The 20786-nt window shown below is 48.3% G+C and overlaps 1 protein-coding gene across 3 annotated transcripts in view; it reads left to right on the top strand.

The window, feature by feature from the left end:
* LOC111150726 (nicotinamide nucleotide adenylyltransferase 2) overlaps window positions 1-19563 on the top strand; it is a 192718-nt gene extending 173155 nt beyond the window's left edge. For all 3 annotated transcript variants that reach the window (XM_022508290.1, XM_022508288.1, XM_022508291.1), the window contains 3 exons: window positions 12104-12205; window positions 12365-12432; window positions 15508-19563. In XM_022508290.1, coding sequence (XP_022363998.1) covers window positions 12104-12205; window positions 12365-12432; window positions 15508-15610 — 273 coding nt within the window. In that variant the 3' untranslated portion in view covers window positions 15611-19563. The remainder of the gene's footprint in view (window positions 1-12103; window positions 12206-12364; window positions 12433-15507) is intronic.
* Window positions 19564-20786: the final 1223 nt, after the last annotated feature.

Here is a 20786-nt window from a genome sequence, read left to right as displayed (position 1 = left end):
CCTTTTGAGATTGTGGTTTGTTTTCCTTTGATTCCTTTTGAAGAGGTAATAAATACCACCCTAGAATTCCCTCAACAAGAAAAAAGGGGTCAGGGGGGGAGGCATTCGTGGCAGAAGGTCAGTAGAATCCGTCCAGCAATTGACTGGGGATAGAAACAGGAAGTTAGACTTACACCACGTAGAAGCTGGGCGGACATCTTTTGTTGCCACATCTGGGGGGGGGTGGTCTTAAACCAGCTCATTCACAAGTTACTCACCCTTGGTCTGTAAGTTCATTCTTGCTCTTTCATTAATTCATTCATTGCATAGCCTGAGCCATTGCTAGTTCCCAATTCCATAGCTCCCCCACAAGATTTTTATTTATTTGAGCAAAAGAGTGAGCAAGAGAGAGGCAGAGAAAGAAGCAGACCCCCTGCTGAGCGGGGAGCCTGATGCGGGCTCTATCTCAGGCCCCTGGGATCATGACACCAGCCAAAGGCAGACGCTTAACCAACTGAGCCACCCAGGCCCCCCCACCCACCGCCCCAGTTCCACAGCCCTATGCAAGTTGGGTTCTCAAGGCAGTAATTCCAGACCTAGTACTTTTTTTTATTAACTTGCTGTGAGACCCCAAACAAATCATCAACGGTCTGGGCCTCAGTTTATTGAGATATAATTGATGTGTAACATGGTATTCGTTTAAGGTGTACATTGCAATAATTTGAGATCTGTATATATCGCAAAATATTATCACAAGTTTGTTAACATCACGTAGTACAACTTGGTTGTGCTTTTAAAAATCTATAGCATGTTATCTATCACATTCTGACATTTACAAAAATAGGCAATACAGTCTGTTCCCCCAAATATCAGGTGGCAAGACATGTACATAGGAAATTTTTTTAGGTACATGTATGTACGTTTCTGGAGAGAGAGAGAACCTTCAGGATCAGATTCCAGATTCCAGCTCTATTCGAACACAGCTCATGACAAAAGCTATTTTGAGCCTCAGTTTATCCCATCTCTAAAATGGGTGTAATAATAGTGCCTACCTCATAGGATTTGGGGGAAATTAAATGAGATGGTGTATATGAAGTGCCCAGTCTAGTACCCGACACACAGTTACATACAACAAACGTTCATAAGCGAATTTACCTAAACAGACTCATAGACATACACACAGATATTCTAGGTGAAGGGCGTGAGTGCTAACATGCTGTGGGAGGACCAGGAGGGGAGGGAGAGTTCCCGAGAGGTGAATTATGCTGTGTAGGCCTTTCACCTCCACCCCTGGACCATTTCTTGCAGGTGAAATTCTAAACCTCCTTTCAGTTCTGGATGAAAGGGTTTAATTAACCTTTACTTGCCTCTCTACTTCACACGGTGCTGTGAAAGTAAACAGTAAGAAGGCCAAAGTTGTGTACCAGATCTTGGCAGAGCTCTTTCAAGAATCTAGGCAAATCGGGGATGGGGGCAGCTGGAGGCGGGGAGGGGACACATCCCACTCACAGGCCCAGACAGTCCAGGAGGGATGAAGTCAGCCCCTGGGGCGGCCGCCTGGAGGACCACTCACAGGAGCAGGGAATCCCTAGAGCCCCCTCTCAGGGGCCCACCCAGGCTCTCTGGAGCCTGAAACTTAGAGCATTTGGGGCCCTGGAATCACGGCCAGTCCCTCTCTGTTCCTCCCGGTTAGATTGCCGACCTCAGGTCCTCCACCTTCTCGCCAAAATGGCCGCTCTTGCTGTTGTCAGATCTGACCTTTGAAGACCAAGAAGAGGAGCCCCGGGTTTCTCCTCTTCCTGTTGGGCTCTGGTGTTGAAATAACAGCACAAGTTAAGACAAAAAATTAGAGCAACCAATAGCTGTTGATTTACTGGGACTGTGACAGTGAAGGGAGAGCGAGACCCTCATTGGTGCTCCCCCTTGGTTGGTTACTCTGAAGACCCAGAGTGCCCAGCCTGGCTCCTCCAGGGAGCACGCCAAGGGGGCCAGACTCTCCTGTCTGGGGGTAAGAATTCCAGTTCCCAGCACAGGCAGCAGGGGTTTGGGTAAAGCAGAGGCTCAAAGCTCACTCCAAAAGGCTCTCCGAAATCTAGGTAGGGCTCTGCTGCCCCATCCCCACTCAGTCAGTTGCTCTGGCCCCTGATTTAACCCACAGCCAATCTGTGGGGTCCTTAGAATCATGGCACCTGAGGTAGAGGGGGAAAAAAAAAAATCAAGGATCTCTTTCCTTACACAACGAGTGTGAATCTCAACCCACAAAAGAGGTGTGCTAGAAATATCACCTTTGATTTATTTAAATCAAATTAAAATTCAAGTCCAAATCTATTCCACAGGGCTGACGCTAAGTTAGTCTCAATTATTGTATTACCGACTAGCAGAACCTGGAAGGCTTCTGTGGGCCCTGAACGTGAACATCAGTTCATTGGGGTCCCCACAGATGCCGTCTCTGTCTGGACATTCGTGGTCACTTGGAGGTGGTGGGGTGTTGCTGGGCCCCTGGCCAAGTCTGGAAGCCCAGCGCTGGGCCCCACCCACCCATGATCACCAGGACTCGTCTTCTTCTGAGGTTTTGCCCCTAAGGTGCTGCCTGGGTGGGAGGAGAGGGGTGGTTTTCACCGATCTCTAGCTTCCTCCTAGTGTGGAAGTTGTGTGTGTGTGTGGAGGGGGGATAAGGTGGGGGGAGGGAGGCAGAGAACATGGAACCTCTTCTTTCTTTTCAAAAGGTGTCTTTCCTATTTTCTCTCATCGTAAACATCTAGTGAAATCTCTTCAGTGAGTTCAAAGCCACTGACTGCATCGTTCCTGTCCTGCAAATTAGAGAGCAGGGTCTGGTGAAGGGTCTGGTTCTCTGCTAGAAATAGGTTTGGGCTGAGCAGAGGGGGATGTAGGGAGCGGACAACTAGTTAGTGACTGGGCAGATGATTCCACTGTGCTTGTTGGGGGATGGTGGATCTCAGGGTCTGGAAAAGGAAGGTTGGACTTTAAAGACTAGGTACAGGGTAAGTCCTGCTTATCCTACCAGAAAATTCTACCATCTGGAGTTTGCCTGGAAAGGTTCCATTTTAGGGTTTTCAGTTCCTGACCATGAGATTACCAGGGGTGAGGTATATGAGACCTATTTCTATCCCAGATTTCTTCATTACCTGATGGCCCACGGGATAATTGTTGGCCACAGACCTCTGTTTAGTGACCATGAGCCCAAACCCCTGCATCTGCCTGAGACTGGGGACAGGAGGTGGGGAGAAGAGCAAAGCTCCTTGGGAAGGTCACACCCCCTGGACCTGCACCCCAGCCTCCCATGTTCTTCAGAATCCTGAGGATTCTGACGGCAGGAGAAAAGCCATACTAGTTCAGACAGGTCTGGAGAGAAATAGGAGTCTCTCCACCCTTCTGTAGAGAAAGCTCAAAGCGGGCTGGGAAGCAGCTGAGTTGGTCTGTCCCTTTCTCCAGCAGGGTCACAAATTCCCCAGAGTCCATCTAGGTCTTGTAGTCGGGACTCCTGAAGCAGTGCTCTCCATCCAGAAGTCTCACACCACAGCCAAAGGAACAACCCCACCTCCTAACTCATCCCTTGGGCATTTCCTATTAGGCACAAAGATCCATTAGCCCATGATGAATTCTGACCTCCTCTGACCAATGACACACCCTTCCCCTTACATTCCAGGGGGAGAAAATTCCATACATATTCATCAAGATTCTCTCCAGGGGATACAAAAGAGCTGCTTGTGTGGTCAAGCAGTTGGTTTTTTCATTCTTGATTCCTGAGAGCAATCAAGACCCAGGCTTCTGGGCTAGCCTTGGAGATCAGCAACTGGGGTTGGGGGAGAGGGGCCAGCCCTTACTATCTCTGGGTTTTTATTAGAGTTGGTCTCCCCTAGGGGACCTGATCTTTGCTGTGCGGCATCCTGGCACCAGCACCGAAGCAGGTATCTCTGTGGGAAGCCAAGGCCAGAAGAGAAAGGGTCGGCCATGGACACACATTGCTGAAGCCAGAAGCTATTCCACTCACTCCCCTCCCACGGATAAAATCAGTGGTCTAGGGCTCTTACACTGTCAGCTAGCTTTGTCCATCATATTATAATGGAAGGCAGTCTTGCAAATTAATTCTGATTCCAGCATTCTTTCCTTCAGTCAATCTTTCAGCTAATACTTGCTGAGTTTTCGAGCCCAGGATGAATATAAGCACGTTGTTTGTCCTTAAGGCATTTGCAATCTAAAAATATCTTTTCTTTAATATTAGTTTTTTATAGTGCATCAGATAAAATTGTGGAAGGTTTAGAAGAGTTTCTGAAACTAATAAGCGCTCAAAAATGTTGCCTGTTATTCATCTATTGGTTTTAAAATATTTGTTGACTACCTACCAAGTGCGAGACATTGCTGTAGAGCTGACTGAGCAGGGAGAACAAAACAGACAAAGCTTCCCACTGTGTGCACTTTGCTTTCTAGTGGGGGAGAGAGACAGTAAAGACTTAGATGTTGCTCGAGGATTAGCTCAGTGAACCCCTAGCACACTCCTGGGAAAGTGGAGGTGGCACAAGTCTTCAGATCTCATCCATAAAAGACAGTGAGAAGAATGAGAAATTTATATATTTGATAGCAGGTTGCAAGAGGGGAGCTCTTGAGCTGGGCTTTGAGTAATGGGCAGGGTTGGGGTAAGTGGATGGAAAGATGGGCTTTTCGGTTCCAGAGAAGACTTTGAAAGATGGAATGGTGGGAGTAAGAGGTTCTGCGGAGATGGTTCTGGCTGGTGGAAGTAGATAGTTTATCTTGGTCTTTATTTGAGAACCTTTTGACTTTTCAGCAAACAGGCAGAGTCATCCAGTTTAATGATTAAATGTATTAGCTGCTTTCAAATGGTATTTGCATTTCAAATGAGCAAGGGGCAATAATTAACCCAAAGGAATGAAAATCTAAAGGCAGAACAGGAGGCACCAGAGATGGGCGGGTAAGGAAATTGTGTTTTCTTTTCCTTTCTTTTTGTACTTCTTGAAACCCAGCATTCCACAGGCTGGCTCTAATTGGCTGTACCCTACATCTTTCCAACCAACCAGCCATGGGCTAACTGCTTCCTACATCTACCAGCTATGGGAAAACCACCAAAGAAAATAAACAAAGGAAGAGCCTGGGGCACTAGCCACTCCAGAAGAAATCCCAGGGCTCCAGGGCTCATAGAGCAAAGACAAACATTTGGTCTTTCAGGCTCAGATGGTTTTTATCAGACAGTCCAGCCCCAGCCAGGAAACCCAGTGGACACTTCCACCCCAGGGGATTAGGCCCCCACACTGATAAAACCAATGTCGAATTTACAGGCTCTAGGGGAGGCTCAACTCCTATCATGGAAGATTCTGGTTCTCATGTGAAAGATACTGTTGGTTTGGTTTTCAAGCTTTTGTCTGAGTCTGGAATCTCTTGCCTTCCCACACCCCCCAAACTGGAAATGGGAATGGGGGTAATTTCCTCTGGGAAACCCCTTTGAAGGATCATTTATTTGCAATTACGAGAGCCATTCTGGAAATGCCTTCCCACTTTCTCAATGCTGGTCATACTAACCTCTTGCCTTGCTTTCCCTCCAGAAAGGGACAGAGCCAGAACAAGGGTGGGGGATTTTTTGCTGAAATGCGTGGGGCATATTTCAGAAGCCCCTAACCCACTGTGTGGCTCAGGCTGGACACCTTTCCTCGCACGTTTTGCAACCCAGCTGGACATGGACAAAATTATATCCTCCAGGGGGCGATGTGGAGTAATGAACGGAGGAAGCCCATGATAAACCTAGAGAAAAAAGAAAATACTTTCAAACCAAAAAAGTTTCAAGTCACTAAAATGTGAATCTGAAGAAACAGATCTCGAAGGGGTTTGATGTGGCAGAAAGAATCTTTGAAGCAGACCAGAGTGGGTTCAAATCCCTAACTAGCTAGTCTGACTCACTGAGTCTTGATTTCCCCATCTGTGAAGGGAGGACTGAGGCCCATTATCTCAGAAGACCACTGTCGTAAGGGTTAAGTGTGATAATCAGGAAAGCTCCCAGTACTGTGCTTGGCACATAACAGATGGCTTAATACCTGTTTGTTTCCCTCCTTACTGATAGTCCCTTGTCCATTCCCGAACATCCTCATCTGGAGAAGAGAGCACGGTCGGGGGGACATGGTCAGGATCCTGAATCCCGATTTCAGAATGATCTTACAGAAGATCTAACCACTTAGGCTCGCCTGGGTAAATCAGTGTATATTGGATCCTGCCGTCAATGGAAGTCAGACCTTCTGTTTAAAACACTCTAATGACTTCCGTTCGCAACTGGAATGAACCCCATCTTTGAGCCGGTCCTCGTCCATTTTTCCTACTTCTCTGTGCTTCAGTCCTACCTATTTTGTTCTGTTCTGTTCTGTTTTTTAATAGTTTTTCCTACCTCAGGGCCTTTGTACTAGCTGTGCCCTAACTAGGAGTGCTCTTACCCCAGATATCCCTGTGCCTGGCCCCTTCTTGTCATTTTGGTTTCAACTTGAAGGTCATTGTGCTTTATATTCAATATTGTACTTAATTCCACCACATGCATTCTTTTTTTTTTTTTAAAGATTTTATTTATTTATTCAACAGACAGAGATCACAAGTAGGCAGAGAGGCAGGCAGAGAGAGGAAGGGAAGCAGGCTCCCTGCCAAGGAGAGAGCCCGATGCGGGGCTCGATTCCAGGGCCCTGGGATCATGACCTGAGCTGAAGGCAGAGGCTTAACCCACTGAGCCACCCAGATGCCCCCCACATGCATTCTTATTTACACTTTGGTTTATGGTCTCTCCCTCCTGGCAGGTAAGCGCTACGAGTACACTAGGTTTGCCTGTCTTATTTGGTAGCACCAGGAGAGTGCCCCATTTGCCATATACACGACGTGAGAGTTTGTGGGATGAAAGAGTATCTCCTCCTTGGTTGGAAGAGCTTAGCCCATCAGAGAGTTTAAGTACACCATGAGATGTGGCCCAAACTTTTATCAGTTACGTATAAGGCATTAGCCACAACAAGGTATCAGCTACTTAATAGTAACCTGCCCTTACCCTTCATAGCAGCAGACACACTTGAAGTAATCATTTGTTTAATGCCTCCTCCTGGGTAGTGATTGATCCAAGAGAGGAAGCGCGTCTGTCTTGCTCAACCCTCTGTCCCTGGTGCCCAGGAAAGTACCTGGCTAAGAGCACAGGACATCCCCAGCCCTGAGCATCCTGCAAGTCCCACAGTGCAGTTCTTGAAATTCAGCCTCCTGGAAAGATGGTGATAACTTCCTGTTCCCTCCAGATCTGCCGCCTGGGTCCTCATGAGTGTTCTCTCTCTCAAGGCCAGTTTGCTTCCTCCCTCAACATGTCTCATATCCTTCCTTCAGATTCCCCACATTTGGGGAAGCAGAGTCCACCGCCTCCCTCTTCCTCTTCCCATCCCCACCCCTGCCTCCCCTGGGGAGCTTTTGACCAGAGGATGAAAAGATATGATCAAAACACGGTGCCTGTGAGCAGGAAGCTGAAACAGGATGAATGTCACAGACCCCCACCCCAGGCATGACCTGCCAGAGCTCAACTGAGAGGGCCAGTGTATGCTGGGCAGCGGCGGGGGCAGGGGTTGGGGAACTCTACTCTGATCTCGCTAATTGTGGCAGAGCAGTATGGGTTCATATTGGTCAGCATCAGGAAAAGGACTTACCAAGTGGAACAGCTTTGCTACCTTGGCTACTCACCTACCTCCCCACCTCTGAGGCAGGACCTGCGGAGAACTCTTCATGAACACGCAGGAGAGGAGGGCCCCCTCATGCCGGAATAACAGCTCTGTCCCAGGGGCCTGGGTGCACTCCTGCAGGCTCTATGGGCAGGGAGAGCCTGAGTAACCCTCTGTTTCCCGGGGTCACATGTCCACCCCAACGCCCTATTCCCCGGGGTCACATGGGTCACATGTCCATCCCGGTGCCCTACCCCCCCACTCCCCAGGGCACAGGGTGACATCCTTGTCCTTGTTTTTGCTGGAATCCTCCAAGGGGCTTGTCTTACGAGTATCTCATTTTGACCTCATCCCAAACCAAGCCAGAGAATTAGCAGCTTAGGCAACTGCCCATGTGATTGAAAGCAACAATTCCCCAGAGGCTGGTGCCCAGCAGAAGGATTAGGGAGCTTTGTAAAGAGAGAGGCTCCAGCCCATCCTAGACATGTCGGATCAAAATCCCTCGGGGGGAGGCCTGGGGGCTCTCCTTTTGTGGCTGGTTTTAAAGTTGCCCCAGGTGCTTCCACTCACCAATTGGATCAAATCTGGGAACCTGCCAAAGGAAGCTTCCCCCTTACTCGTCATGGGACCTGAGAGTCTATCTTTTGAGTAAGGTCTTTGGGCCTCCCAGAGCTCCCATGAGGTCCTGTGGGCTCGTCGCCAGGTCCCGAGACAGGGAGAGTGTATCAGCTAATGCCTCAACGACAGCTGCCAGATGAGACTCGGAAGGGATCTCCTTTGTCAACAGCACCGATTAAGCATGTATGAGCCACCAGGTCCTTGTCCCCTGGGGACAGAGTGGTGAACAAAACACACAAAGCTCCCTGCCTTCATGGAGGTTACCTTTATAGCAGAGAGAGAAACAGACAAAAGTCAGGCTGGACAAAGAAAATATATAAGGTATTGGACAGACATGAAGGCTAAGGAGGAGCGTAAAACCCAGGAAGGGGCAGGGGCTGTGCAGGTGTGGATCGCGAATGGGTCTGCGTGCCCGGCCCCTCAACTTGAAATAGCTTGGTCTCACTGAGAAGGTGACATTTAAGTGAAGACTTTTGAACCAGGAGTAACACAATCTATTTTAATATTATCAGTCTGGCTCTTGGGAATAGACTGAAAAGGGCAAGAGAAAAACAAGGAGACCAGGGCGATCTAAGTGGGAGGTGATGGGCATGAATTCATCTTCTGTTGCTACAGATCGGTGGCTTAAGGTCTCACAGAGGGGCGCCTGGATGGCTCGTTCAGTTAAGGTTCTGACTCTTGGTTTCAGCTCAGGCCGTGATCTCAGGGACGTAACATTGAGCCCCGAGTCTGGCTCCGTGCTCAGCGTGGAATCTGCTCACCCCAGGGGTCCAAGGACTGAGGGTGGGGGGTGAGGGGGACTCCGATGGCACAAGGTTAGGGACATGAGAAAGAAGCAGCACAAGGACAGCAAAAATTGCACAGGCTGAGATAGGAGGAAGCCAGGAGACACTGGTCTCCTGGGGGCCAGGTGAAGACAGGAGATGGGGTTTCGGGGGGAGTGGGAAGGACAGCTAAGTCCCTGCGTGAGACGGATACCTATGGGACCAAGGGCACGCCTTACCAACTCCAGCACATGGCATCTCTCCCCACCCCCAGACACACACCCACACCCAAATACCTTCTAGCATGGAAATCAAGTCCGGTGTCCTAGGATCTAGGCAAAGGAGCAGAAAAGATCTGCTGTCCCCAACCCAAACTCCCGCAGACGTGCAGCTCGGATGCGGTTAAGCTCTATGTCTTGTCCCGTAGACCCTCTCCCCCTCGCTCCATCTGCGATTCCCAGGGGGCAAGCCTGTCGCCTGTTTCTGGAAAAAGAAAACATCTTAGGTAGGCAGCAAGGTCTCCCTCTGCTTGCCACCCACTGAGCCCCCTGGAACTGTTATTGATTGAATGATCAGATCATTCGTTCCTGCGTGGGAAGCAGCAGCCGCACTCATGTCACCCATAGGGTGACTTCCCTGGGGAGGCCGGACTCCAGTCTGAACCATTGTTTGCATGCTTTCAACGAGAAGGCTCCCTTTAACTAGCCTCCGTATTTCATTCATCGCTTGCGGAACATCTGCCCAGTTCTTGGAATCAAACCAAAGGCAGACCCTGCATGAGGCCACGTGCACCAGGCATCTTGAGTCTTCTGGCGAGACAGGCAGTTGAGGAATGTTCGTGTCTACCAGCTTGGATAGATTCCCTCCCCTCGTCTCCTTCTCCCTCCCCTCTCACTTCCCCCTCTCTTCTCCCTTTTCATTTCTGTTTCTGCACCCCACCACTTCCCCTGGAGTTTTAAGCAGCGCTTAGACCCCGGGTCCTCAAGCTGGTTGCATACTGGAATCTCCTGGGAAATTAAAAAACAAAAAACAAAACTATTGCTGCTGGGTCCCACTCTCAGAGATTCTCATGTCACTGTTCTTGGGTGTGAGCTGGGCTTTGAGCGTGTTGAAAGCTCCTCAGGGGATTCTAATACTCCCCCAGGTTCGGGAACCAGTGCCTTGGTGACCTTCTGAGCTGTGGGTTCCAGCGCAATACTTCAAAGCTGTGGAGGGAGGAGCTGGGTCTACCTCCAGCGCCTGGCCCTGCCTCTCCCTGACATTCCTGGTTTCCAGGACAAGTGCTTGGCGCCGGTTTGCCCCAGCCGAGCACGACTGACAGCTGCTGTAATGCTGTGTCCCTAACAAATGACACGATCCGATGGGGACTCTGATATTCTCTACGTAGCTTCCAACTTCTCTCCGCAGCTTCCCTCCTAGGGCACCTTCCACCAGCTTTCTGTGTTGGCAACAGCAACGCTCCCGCTGCCGCTCTAGCCCCGGTTGTAAGCAGTGGCAGAAGTAGGGGAAAGGTGGCTGGAAACACCCAAGGGCATGTGTACACGTGCCTGAGCACACACAGACGTATGCGAACAGAATCAATGAATGAGGCTGAGAAGTGGGATTCTGTTCATATCGAAATTGTCTGATACAGAAGAAGGGGCCCCAGTGCTCCCTAATGTCTGTTTTTGTGGCAATTATTAGAGGAAAAACCTGGGTCCCTTGCCACTGGAGCAGGTCTTGCACAATGAGCTTCCCCGCTTAGAAGTAACCTGTCTCCCCCTCCCTTCTCTCCCCATCTGGGATCCTTAATTGGCAAGATCTAAACAGCAATGTGCCTGGGAGAGATCCAAGTCTATTAAATGCCATAACTTTCAGGCTTTTTGAAAATAAAAATTGGCACGAGTTTCCAGAAAGCAACTTGGTAATAAGCCTTAAGACTTTGAAATCCATGCAGTGTATATCGTTTCATCTAATTATTTTACTTCTTATCCTAAGGAAATAGTTAAAGATATGGCAAAAGATATATATATATATGTCTATATATATATATATATAGACATATATATATATATGTCTATATATATATATGTATATATATATATATATATATATATATATACATAAAGATCTTCAACAAAGTGTTATGTATACTTGCAAAAAATCAGAAGTAACTGTACACATTCTATAAGACTGGTTTAATATATCATATATATATCATAGTACAATGAAATAATCAGACTGTTACAAAAATGCTAAATAAGTGCTAATAAAAAATGCTAAATAAAAAATACAGATAAAATGGTTACTTTTTCAGTGTAACCCACTTGTAGTTATATATGCTTATTTGTAGAGAAGGAAACTGTGGACAGAACGCACCACGTTAAGAGTAGTTTATCTGGATTGTATGATCGTGATTGATTTTTTTCCCCCTGAATTTCCCAAGCTTGTACTCTCTGTATAACCAGAAAAAAATAATTTTTTCTTTATGAAAAGGTTTCATTTCTGATTAGGGCAGCAAACATGGTTCAGAGGCTGATCTCAGAAGTGACCCCATAGTCCTCTTCCAGTCACTGCCTGTGGGCACACGGGTGTTCCAGGCCCTTCCTTGCTCTTTGTCACTCTTGAGTCCCCAGCAGCTCTGACATGGCTGAGCCGGGGAGCATCCAGTCCTCCTCAGGCGGCCGGCTGGGCGCTGGGGTACACCTGCTGGGCAGCGGGACCCGTGTCACCTGGGAGGGTGTCTGCCACATGAGGACCGTGTGTCATTCTTGTTCTTCGGCACAGTGGAACCAGCCGGAGCCTCAGGAATTGGCGATCTCGCCCAGACACGCAGGAGCACGTTTGTTCCTTCCGTCCAGAGGTATCTGTGAACCGTCTTCTGTGGTGGCAGGCGAAGTCCCCACTCATTCCACTGACGCGGTGACAGGTTGTTACCCGAAAGAGCTGACTGGTAGGGCTGAGCAGGCAAGCTTAGGACCAGAGTGTGGCCTTCCACAGGGCAGACCAGTCCACCTGCTAAGTAGCTGGAGGCATGGTCTCACCAAAGGTCGCTCTCTGTGTTTGCAGATGGAGGTGATCGTTGGGGACTTCGGGATCGTGGTGGTGCCCCGGGACGCAGCGGACACAGACCGAATCATGAATCACTCCTCAATACTCCGCAAATACAAAGTGAGTTCTTCATCTCCTCGCGGCCCTAGCTCTGTGGCCTGCTCCTTCACCGAGGGGCCTGCTGCAGGGGAGGGGAGGGGAGGGGGCAGGAGGAAGAAGGGCGCCTGAGGACTTTAAGGGGGAGGGGTGGGCAACCTGCTTCCTCTGCTCTGTCCCCAGAACAACATTATGGTGGTGAAGGATGACATCAACCATCCCATGTCTGTCGTCAGCTCAACTAAGAGCAGGTACGTTTGACGCACAACCAGAGGGGCCTTGGTCAAATGGGCCAACAAGCGTTAATACAACTTTCCGCGGTTCAAGAGGACCCGTACGTCTGCTGACCCTGCTGCCTGGTATTCAGCCCTCTTTGGGGACCTCGCGTATTTGTCCCCAGTCATTTACTTTTTTTTTTTTTAAGAGTTGGGGGACAGAGGGAGAGAGAGAGAGAATCTTTTTTTCCCCTTAGGTTTTATTTATTTGTCAGAGAGAGAGCCCAAGCAGGGCGAGCAGCAGGCTCCCTGCTCCTTAGTCCAATGTGGGACTTAATCCAAGGACCTGGGCTCATGACCTGAGTCGAAGGCAGACGCTTAACTGAGCCCCCCAGGCGCCCCAGGAGAGAGAAAATCTGAAGCAGGCTTCACACCCAGCACAGAGCCCGACATGGGGCTCGATCTCACAACCCTGAGATCGGGCTCTGAGCCAAAATCAAGAGTCAGACATTCAGCTGAGCCACCCAGACGCCCCCTCAGTCGTTTTCTTTTAAGGGTGGGAGGGGGGTTGTTAGCTGGTTTTAGCTGGTTCGTGGGAGGAAGAGGATGTTTTTAGTTTGAGACTCTTTAGTTCGAGATGTTTATGAAATACTGTATGAATGAGCATATAGGCTAAGCTATCCTAACAAAAAGAGCCCCAATAGTCATGGTTTCAATAAAAGATGTGTTTATTTCCCTCTTACTGAAGTCAAAAGAGATTGAATCTCTGACCTCTTCCACGTGAAGCTTCTATCTGTGGGTCCACAGCTGCTGCTGGGGCCGCTGGAAAGGGCAGGAGCTTTGTCCTTAAAAAGGTGGCTCAGCGTTGCACATATCAGTTCCCCCTGTGCCCTCGGGCTCAGCCCCAGTCGTGCAGCCATACCTTGCTTCAAGGGAGGCCAACAAACGGACTTGATGTGCCCAGCTTAAACTCGGGAGGTTCTATTACTGAACAGAAGAACAGAGAATGGATGCTGAGGGCCAGGTGACAGTCTCCGCCACCAACTCCAAGTGGAGACGTCTGGTGGAACGGGGAGATCTATGAATATGGAGGTCTGGGAGTGGAAATGGAACTGAAAGCCATGAGCACAGAAGTGTAAACTACATTAAGAGTATGGCTGATCTCCCAGGGAGAGTCCCTGAGAAGAGAAGCATTTAGAAGGCTCAGGAGCCGTCAGACCAGCAGCGGCGCTGGCCCAAGAACCAAGGCGGGAGAGGGTGCAAAGATGGAGAGCCTTGTCTCTGTCACGTATTTCCGAGAAATCAAGTGGGCCCAGCATTTTTAAAGGTCTGCTGGACTTCCTCGCTGGAAGGTGATTCTGTAGACAACTCAAAGAGGAGCATCAAACTGTGAGGCGAGAGCTAAAGCCCAACTGACAGGGGCCACCGAGGGGAGAAGGGAAGGATTTGGTTCCAAACATGGCTGCGTGATAAAATTACCCCACAAACTTACACAAGCACACAAATTCCTGTGTCCCCTTCAGTCCCACTGAATCAGAATCTGTGGTGGATGAGCCAAGGGATTGGCTTTCTGGGGGATTCTTTTTTTTTTTTTTAAGATTTATTTATTTATTTGACAGACAGGGATCACAAGTAGGCAGAGAGGCAGGCAGAGAGAGAGGAGGAAGCAGGCTCCCTGCTGAGCAAAGAGCCCAATGTGGGACTCGATCCCAGCACCCCAGGATCATGACCTGAGCCGAAGGCAGAGGCTTTAACCCACTGAGCCACCCAGGCGCCCCTCTGGGGGATTCTGATCAAGTTAGGATTGGCACTTGGGAACCAAGAATACAGGCCACTTTTTCCAGTAGTCTCCCTGTGAACCATGCAGGGAGGCGCGTAGGGACCTGGCTTGCTTGGAAGATCAGGACAGACCAAAGAGGCCGTGAGCCAGCCTCTGAGGGGGTCTCACAGGGCAGGGCTCACTGCCTTTCAGAATCTGTATTTCTGGAGGAGTAGGTACAGTTTTTACAAATAGTTCCTTGGGGCCTGACATTCCCAAGACCATCATATGAGCAGAGAATGGGAAGCAGCCTGGCCAAGGCTGGTGCACACAACTGTGAAGAAACCAAGTGCCTCACTGAAACCTTTTGTACCTGGTAGTGCCTTCCTCCTTCCTCCCTGCCTCAGAGGAGGTCACCTTCTTCTCTGTCAGAGCTCCCAGGAGGGAAAAGTGGTCCATCAGGAGATTCCTTGTGAGACCATGATGCGGAGAAACACGAAGGAATAAGACAACAGTCAACACATTCAAACACCTGCTGTGTGCTTGGGCTATTCCAAAGGCTTTGCATGACTCCTTTAAGCCTTTTATTTTTATTTTTATTTTTTTTTTAAGATTTTTTTTATTTATTTGACAGACAGAGATCACAAGTAGGCAGAGAGGCAGGCAGAGAGAGAGAGAGAGGAGGAAGCAGGCTTCCTGCAGAGCAGAGAGCCCCGATGTGGGGCTCGATCCCAGGACCCTGGGATCATGACCCGAGCTGAAGGCAGAGGCTTTAACCCACTGAGCCACCCAGGCACCCCTATTTTTATTTTTATTTATTTTATTTTTTTTATTTTTAAATATTTTATTTATTTATTTGACAGACAGAGATCACAAGTAGGCAGAGAGGCAGGCAGAGAGAGAGAGAGGAGGAAGCAGGCTCCCTGCAGAGAGCCTGATGCGGGGCTCGATCCCAGAACCCTGGGATCATGACCTGAGGAAGGCAGAGGCTTTAACCCACTGAGCCACCCAGGCGCCCCAATTTTTTAAATCCTTTTAATAGCTGAAGGAGGTGGGCCCAAATATTTGCCTCATTTTTACAGAGGAGGAAACTGAAGAACCGATGGGCTTAAGTAACTTGCCTAAGGTCCCTCTGCTGGGAAATGGCAGAGCCAGGATGGTAGGGAGTCCCCAGGGTGGGGAGGAATTCTGGGGCAGGTGAGCTTTGTCCCAAGAGGGAAACCATTCATGGAGCCTAAGCAAAGGCAGAGACTGGGGTGTCAGGCAAACCCCTTCCCTGGGAGAGTGGGCAGGCGCGTCCTTCCGCCTTTGTCAGGGAAGGCGTCCTCTGAATCCCGTGTCTTCTCATCCAGGCTGGCCCTGCAGCACGGGGACGGCCACGTGGTGGATTACCTGTCCCAGCCGGTCATCGACTACATTCTCAAGAGCCAGCTGTACATCAACACCTCGGGCTAGCAGCCCCCCGGCGCTCCGCTCCACTCTCCCCTCGTCCTCCGGCAACACACTGGCCCCTCCAGTCTCTGTCAGTCCCCCCGTTCTTCTCCTGCCTCTCTGTTTCTCCATCTCCTCATCTTGACTGTTCCCCCCACTTGCTGACTCAACCCTCCAGAGTGTGGGGGACCTGCAGTGAACCACCGCACACCCTACTCAGCGGTCATCTTTGGACAGACTCTCCTCTCGTCTCCGGGTTGGGGGTGGGTGAGGGAATAGGGGTGGTAGTGGCGGGTAGTGCAGTCCCTGGAGACGTGCTGGTGTCTGTCTCCCAGCATGCTCTAGAGAGCGGCTCCGGTGCCCGTCCTCCCAGCATGCTCTGGGGAGGCGGCTCTGGCTCTCGCCTTCCCAGCATGCCCTTTACCACGAAGGGCTATTTTGTTCTTTCTTTTCTTTCTTTTCCTTTCTTCTCTTGTTTTTTGTTTTGTTTTGTTTTGTTGTTCTTGTTGTTGTTGTTCACTCCTCATAGAATTTGGATGAAATCCGTGTCCGTGGTTCTTTATGATTGTAGTCTTGATGCCTTCCTGTGGTGGTAACTTCCCTTTGGATGGGACACCATAGCCAGCCTCAGCGTGAGAGCCGCACCTGGTAAAGAAGGCCAAGCCACCTCCACCTTCCCGACACCCCCCACGTGCCCACTCATGCCCCACACACCCCCATACACAGCAGCTTCTGACTAGGCTCAGGACCGAGGCTTTCAGTTTCCAAAACCTGGGAGGCAGGTCTGGGAATAGTAGGGTTTCTCAGAAGAATTTGTGTCCATTTCCTTAGTTTCAGAAGACCATTGTCCTGATGCTCTGCCCCTGTGATCACACAGAGCCGGTCCATCCCTATATCCAGGTGGCATCTGTCCGGTTCCTCTTTTGGGCTGTGACTGATGGCAGAGTGGGTTCCCTGCCAGCCCAGTGTTCCCAAGAATCCTTCAGGTCACCACTAAGCCCTTGGAGGTCCTACCTAGCCACGTTCCTGCCTCTGAGAAGAATCACCTATTCAAGGCCAAATCCTACTAATGCAGGCATTTCAAAAATAAAATATGCTAGGAATTCACTCAACCCTAGAGATCTTTGCTAATTGGAATTATTTCTTGCCTGTTTGGCTGGGAAATTTTTCTGTCATGATGCAAGTCCAGGATGACCAAGGAGAGAGAGGGAATTGTTGCTCTGAAGGGAATTGATGGTTCTCCCCTTCTCTTCCTGCAGTGACCCAGGCGGTGCCCAAGGTCAGTTTCTTCTTGAGACGCAGTACCTCGGCCTTGTTTCTGGAGCTGGTCATATCTCCTGCAGAGCCCAGAACCACAGTCACTGCCTGAGGAAATATGTCTGACAGGGAAGTGGGTTCACAGCAGAGATCATGGGGGAGAGGGCATTAAGAGCCACTAGATGGTTTCATCCTTTTTCTAATTTCTTACCTTCCTCTGCTGCTCCTGCAAAACGTTCTGACAGACTGTTCTAGTTGTTCAGGTCTCGCTCATGCCCTGTTTTGAGAGCCAAAAGGAAATTATCCTCTTGTGCTCTCTTTCATCTAGTCCCTGGCTCTTGGGCTTTTGGTTGTCTTCATGGAATGAAGCAATAGGATGCTTTAATCAAAATCTAGTACCAGTTACGGCCCCGGAGGGGTGAGCTGAGACCTGACATCAGGGACACCATTCTTCAGTACCCATTTCACGTCCGTGACAGTCTTCATAGCCTCCAGGGAAAGGAACTGGATGCAACAGAACAACATGTTCAGGTAGCATCCAGGAAGGTATTATTCCTTTTGGATTTTGGAAATAATCTCCAGAGGAGGGAATGAAGAACCTATTCTTGGGTCTCAGTGTTTGGTTAAGGACCATGGAAGCTAAATGAAAAAAAAAAAAAATAATAAAACTTTCAGAGATTAGTTGATTCAACATTCTCCTTTAAAAGATGAGGGAGCAGAGATCCGCTGGATTAAATGACTGGTCCAAGTTTATATAGCAAATGTAGAGCCTGGCAAAAGGATACTGTTTCCCTGACCCTTAGGACTTTGTACCACATCTCTGTGGTATCTCTGTCCCCCCAGTTCCCCATGATACTGACCAGGTAATGTGTGGTTTCTACTCTTTTCAGCCTTTACCAGGCATCTTTCTCTTAAATCGTGTCTCACCCAGGTGCTCCTCTATATGGCATAGCGTATGCCAGTCTTGAGGGATGAGGAACGAGGGATGAGGGATGTGATGGGGAGGAAGGTTATAGCTCAGAAATCAAGAGATCTCAGCAGTTTAGAGGAAATCCCAAAATAGTGACCCTCTGAATCCAAGAAAAGATGCTCTATGGAAGCTAGGAAAGACCTCAAATGCTCAAGATGACACTGAAGAGAGAGAGAAAGAGAAGAGTCTTTGGGGCAAAACAGCCCTAAGCCAAGAAAAGAAAACATTTTCAAGGATGTGAAGTTTATCTATGGTTTATTATGAGGATCTACATGAGCAGAACAGAGAAACCAAACATCTTTTGTCTGATGCACCCCATTATTCTTATGGGCTCTGTGGTCAGGCCTCCTTTAGTCCACAGCCCATGAGAGGGAACCTGTGGGACTGACTGTGCATGGCTGGTGTGGGGTGGGACGGTGCACAGGAAGAAAAAGAACAGGGGCATTAGAGGATGTCTGGAATGAAAGGGGGCAGATCTTACCTTGGTGGATCACAGGGATTGTATTAAAATAGCTTTCCTTAAATCCAAGAAAAAGTGAATTTCCTTTTGGGTAGAATTATCCATTCCCCAAACTGTGCCATTCGTCATTTGCTAGGGGGAGGTCAGAAGCCCCCTCAGTCCAGGGCAGGACACTGTGGCTGTGATCCTGCAAAGGATAGCACCAGAAAGATTCAGAGTCTGAAGTAGGGCCCCAGGTGCCATGAGGATGCCCTCTAGGCCCGGATTTCCCCTTTGGGGTCCCCCTTCTTCCTCCAAAGGCCAACTCAAGGCTAGGATGGCTCTGAGATGGGGAGAAAGGCATGGGCTGCAATGATCATGTTAAGAGGGGTCAGGAGCCTCATTTCCTGCCTACCAGTGAAAAACATCTCTCCCGTTCTGCAGAAAGTGTCTGATATGGGTAAGAACAGGCAGGAGGGAAACCCTTTGTGCCGGTGACTCTCCTCAAGGAGTGGCCCTCTGGGGAGCTCTGTGCTGCTACCTGGTACCTCATTCACCAACCCCTCCCCCAGGCAGTCTCTGGGTCCTTCTTGCTTTCATTTTCCTTGAATGTACATAGGAACAGGGGAGGAAAGTCTCTTATTGAAGTGCCTGAAACCCAGAGCTAGAGCTTCTAGAGACGCTCTTCTTCCCACCTCCCCGTGGCGAACCTTCCCCAGCATTCTCTGGTCTCATGCTTCAGCTTCTCAGAAAAAATAGAAGAACTCGCTGTTCTAATTAAGTAGAAAGTGAGACTCAGTCATCAAACTGCAGCAAAAGGCAGAGAATTATAGGAAGACATGACTGTATTTTAACAACCCAATCTCCTCTCCCAAACTGACATAAACACACACTTTAGGGGACTAAGAGAGAGAAGCACGTTATTATATTCCATTCATCAAAAGAGTGACGCAAAACTAAATCCATAGACTACGAAAAGCTCAGGATCTCTCCCAAGGCTACTGCAGGAAGGCCGACAGGTGAGATGGGGGAAGATAGAAACAGGGACTGATTTTGTAGCTCCTGCAATTAGGACACCCGAGGAATAGCACTGTGGTAAAGGAGCACACACTTTCGGTCAGATTCATCCAGTCTACACCTTCCTAGAGCTGCTGGGTGAATGTAATTCTTCACGGCCTTTCTTGGTTGTGTCAGTTTGGGGTATCCTATTCGCCTGTTCTGGGTACTTAGGAATGAGCTACTCTCTTTCCCTTCAGTCTAGCCCAGGTCCAAAACTCAGTTTGATCCAAACGGTCTCATGGATTAGCATGGGGAGGGGGAAGCTTTTTTTTTTTTTTTTTAAATCACTTGGTCACTGAATCTGCCATTTTAAGAGTAAGATTTGCTTTATGAAAATCACTCCATTCATAAAAACTACACTGAAGTTGCAACACCATTTCATAGTGAAATATTTTGAGTAAAATTTTGTTGCTAGGATAGTCATGGACAAAAGTTTTATCAGCAAAATGTTTGAATTACATTAATAAATAAGACAATGCTACTAGTCTTGTGTTTTTGTCCAGAATCTTCTCTGCGAGTTGCAGAATTAGTCACCTTTTTTGCCATAGTCTTACTTGACGGGAGCCAACAGTTGCAAAACTGTTCTTAGAGCAGATTTTCTGCCTGGCTTATCTGATGCCACATGTGCGATATGAAAGCATATACAGCCACACCCAAGGGTTGTAGGCAGGGAAGGATAATTAGCAAACTTGTGAACTGCACCTGAGTTTTCAATGAAAAAAAAATTGAGTCTTAGAACCTATCTAATCTTCTGTTTCTTATTGATTGCTTTGGCTCCCTAATGAAATTAATTCTTTATGAAACAAAAATGTACTTGCAAAAACTAAACTTGTATAACTCACTTTTGGTATAAAAGATCCTAAATAAGAAAAATCATTAAACTCACCATTTTGACAGTGTAAACAAGCAAAAAAAAAAAAGAATAATTTGTTAATTGCTCAGTTCTGCTTTATTAGTTCTTATCTCATTTGTAGTTGTGACATGCATTGTGTGCTGGTATAGATCCAAATGGTGATTGTCGTTAGCTAGTATCAGTCGCGATTCAGATGGTAAAAATAGCAATTCCCCTGTAGACCCCTCATTTAGGGCTTAGTCACTTGATTGTCAGATTAGTTGTGCTTTAAAAAAAAATCATTTTGGTTCTTACTATGTATTTTGTTGTTATTGTTTAAGATTGGAATTAGTTAGCTTCGTGCGTGTCCATCTGGGTTTGGTGGCCCACCGTAATGATGCTTGATATGCCTTGTAAATTGATTACTTGTGTTTATGTTTGCTATATTGGCCACAAACCTAAACAATTTTTTCCTCTGTCCTGAGAGTATGTAATGTTAAAAACTTGTTTAAAATTGGGCATAAACACTGGTTTAGTTTGCCAACTTACATTAACTTATAAAATATATGTACTAACTATGAATTAATATTCATGTACATACACATTTCTTCTCTTATGACCCATAAAAGTAAGCTTCAGGTCT

Source organism: Enhydra lutris, unplaced genomic scaffold, assembly GCF_002288905.1.
Source record: "Enhydra lutris kenyoni isolate GAN:26980312 unplaced genomic scaffold, ASM228890v2 scaffoldscaffold24, whole genome shotgun sequence".
NCBI classification, from domain to species: Eukaryota; Metazoa; Chordata; class Mammalia; order Carnivora; family Mustelidae; genus Enhydra; species Enhydra lutris.
This window is presented reverse-complemented; position numbering and strand designations above follow the sequence as displayed.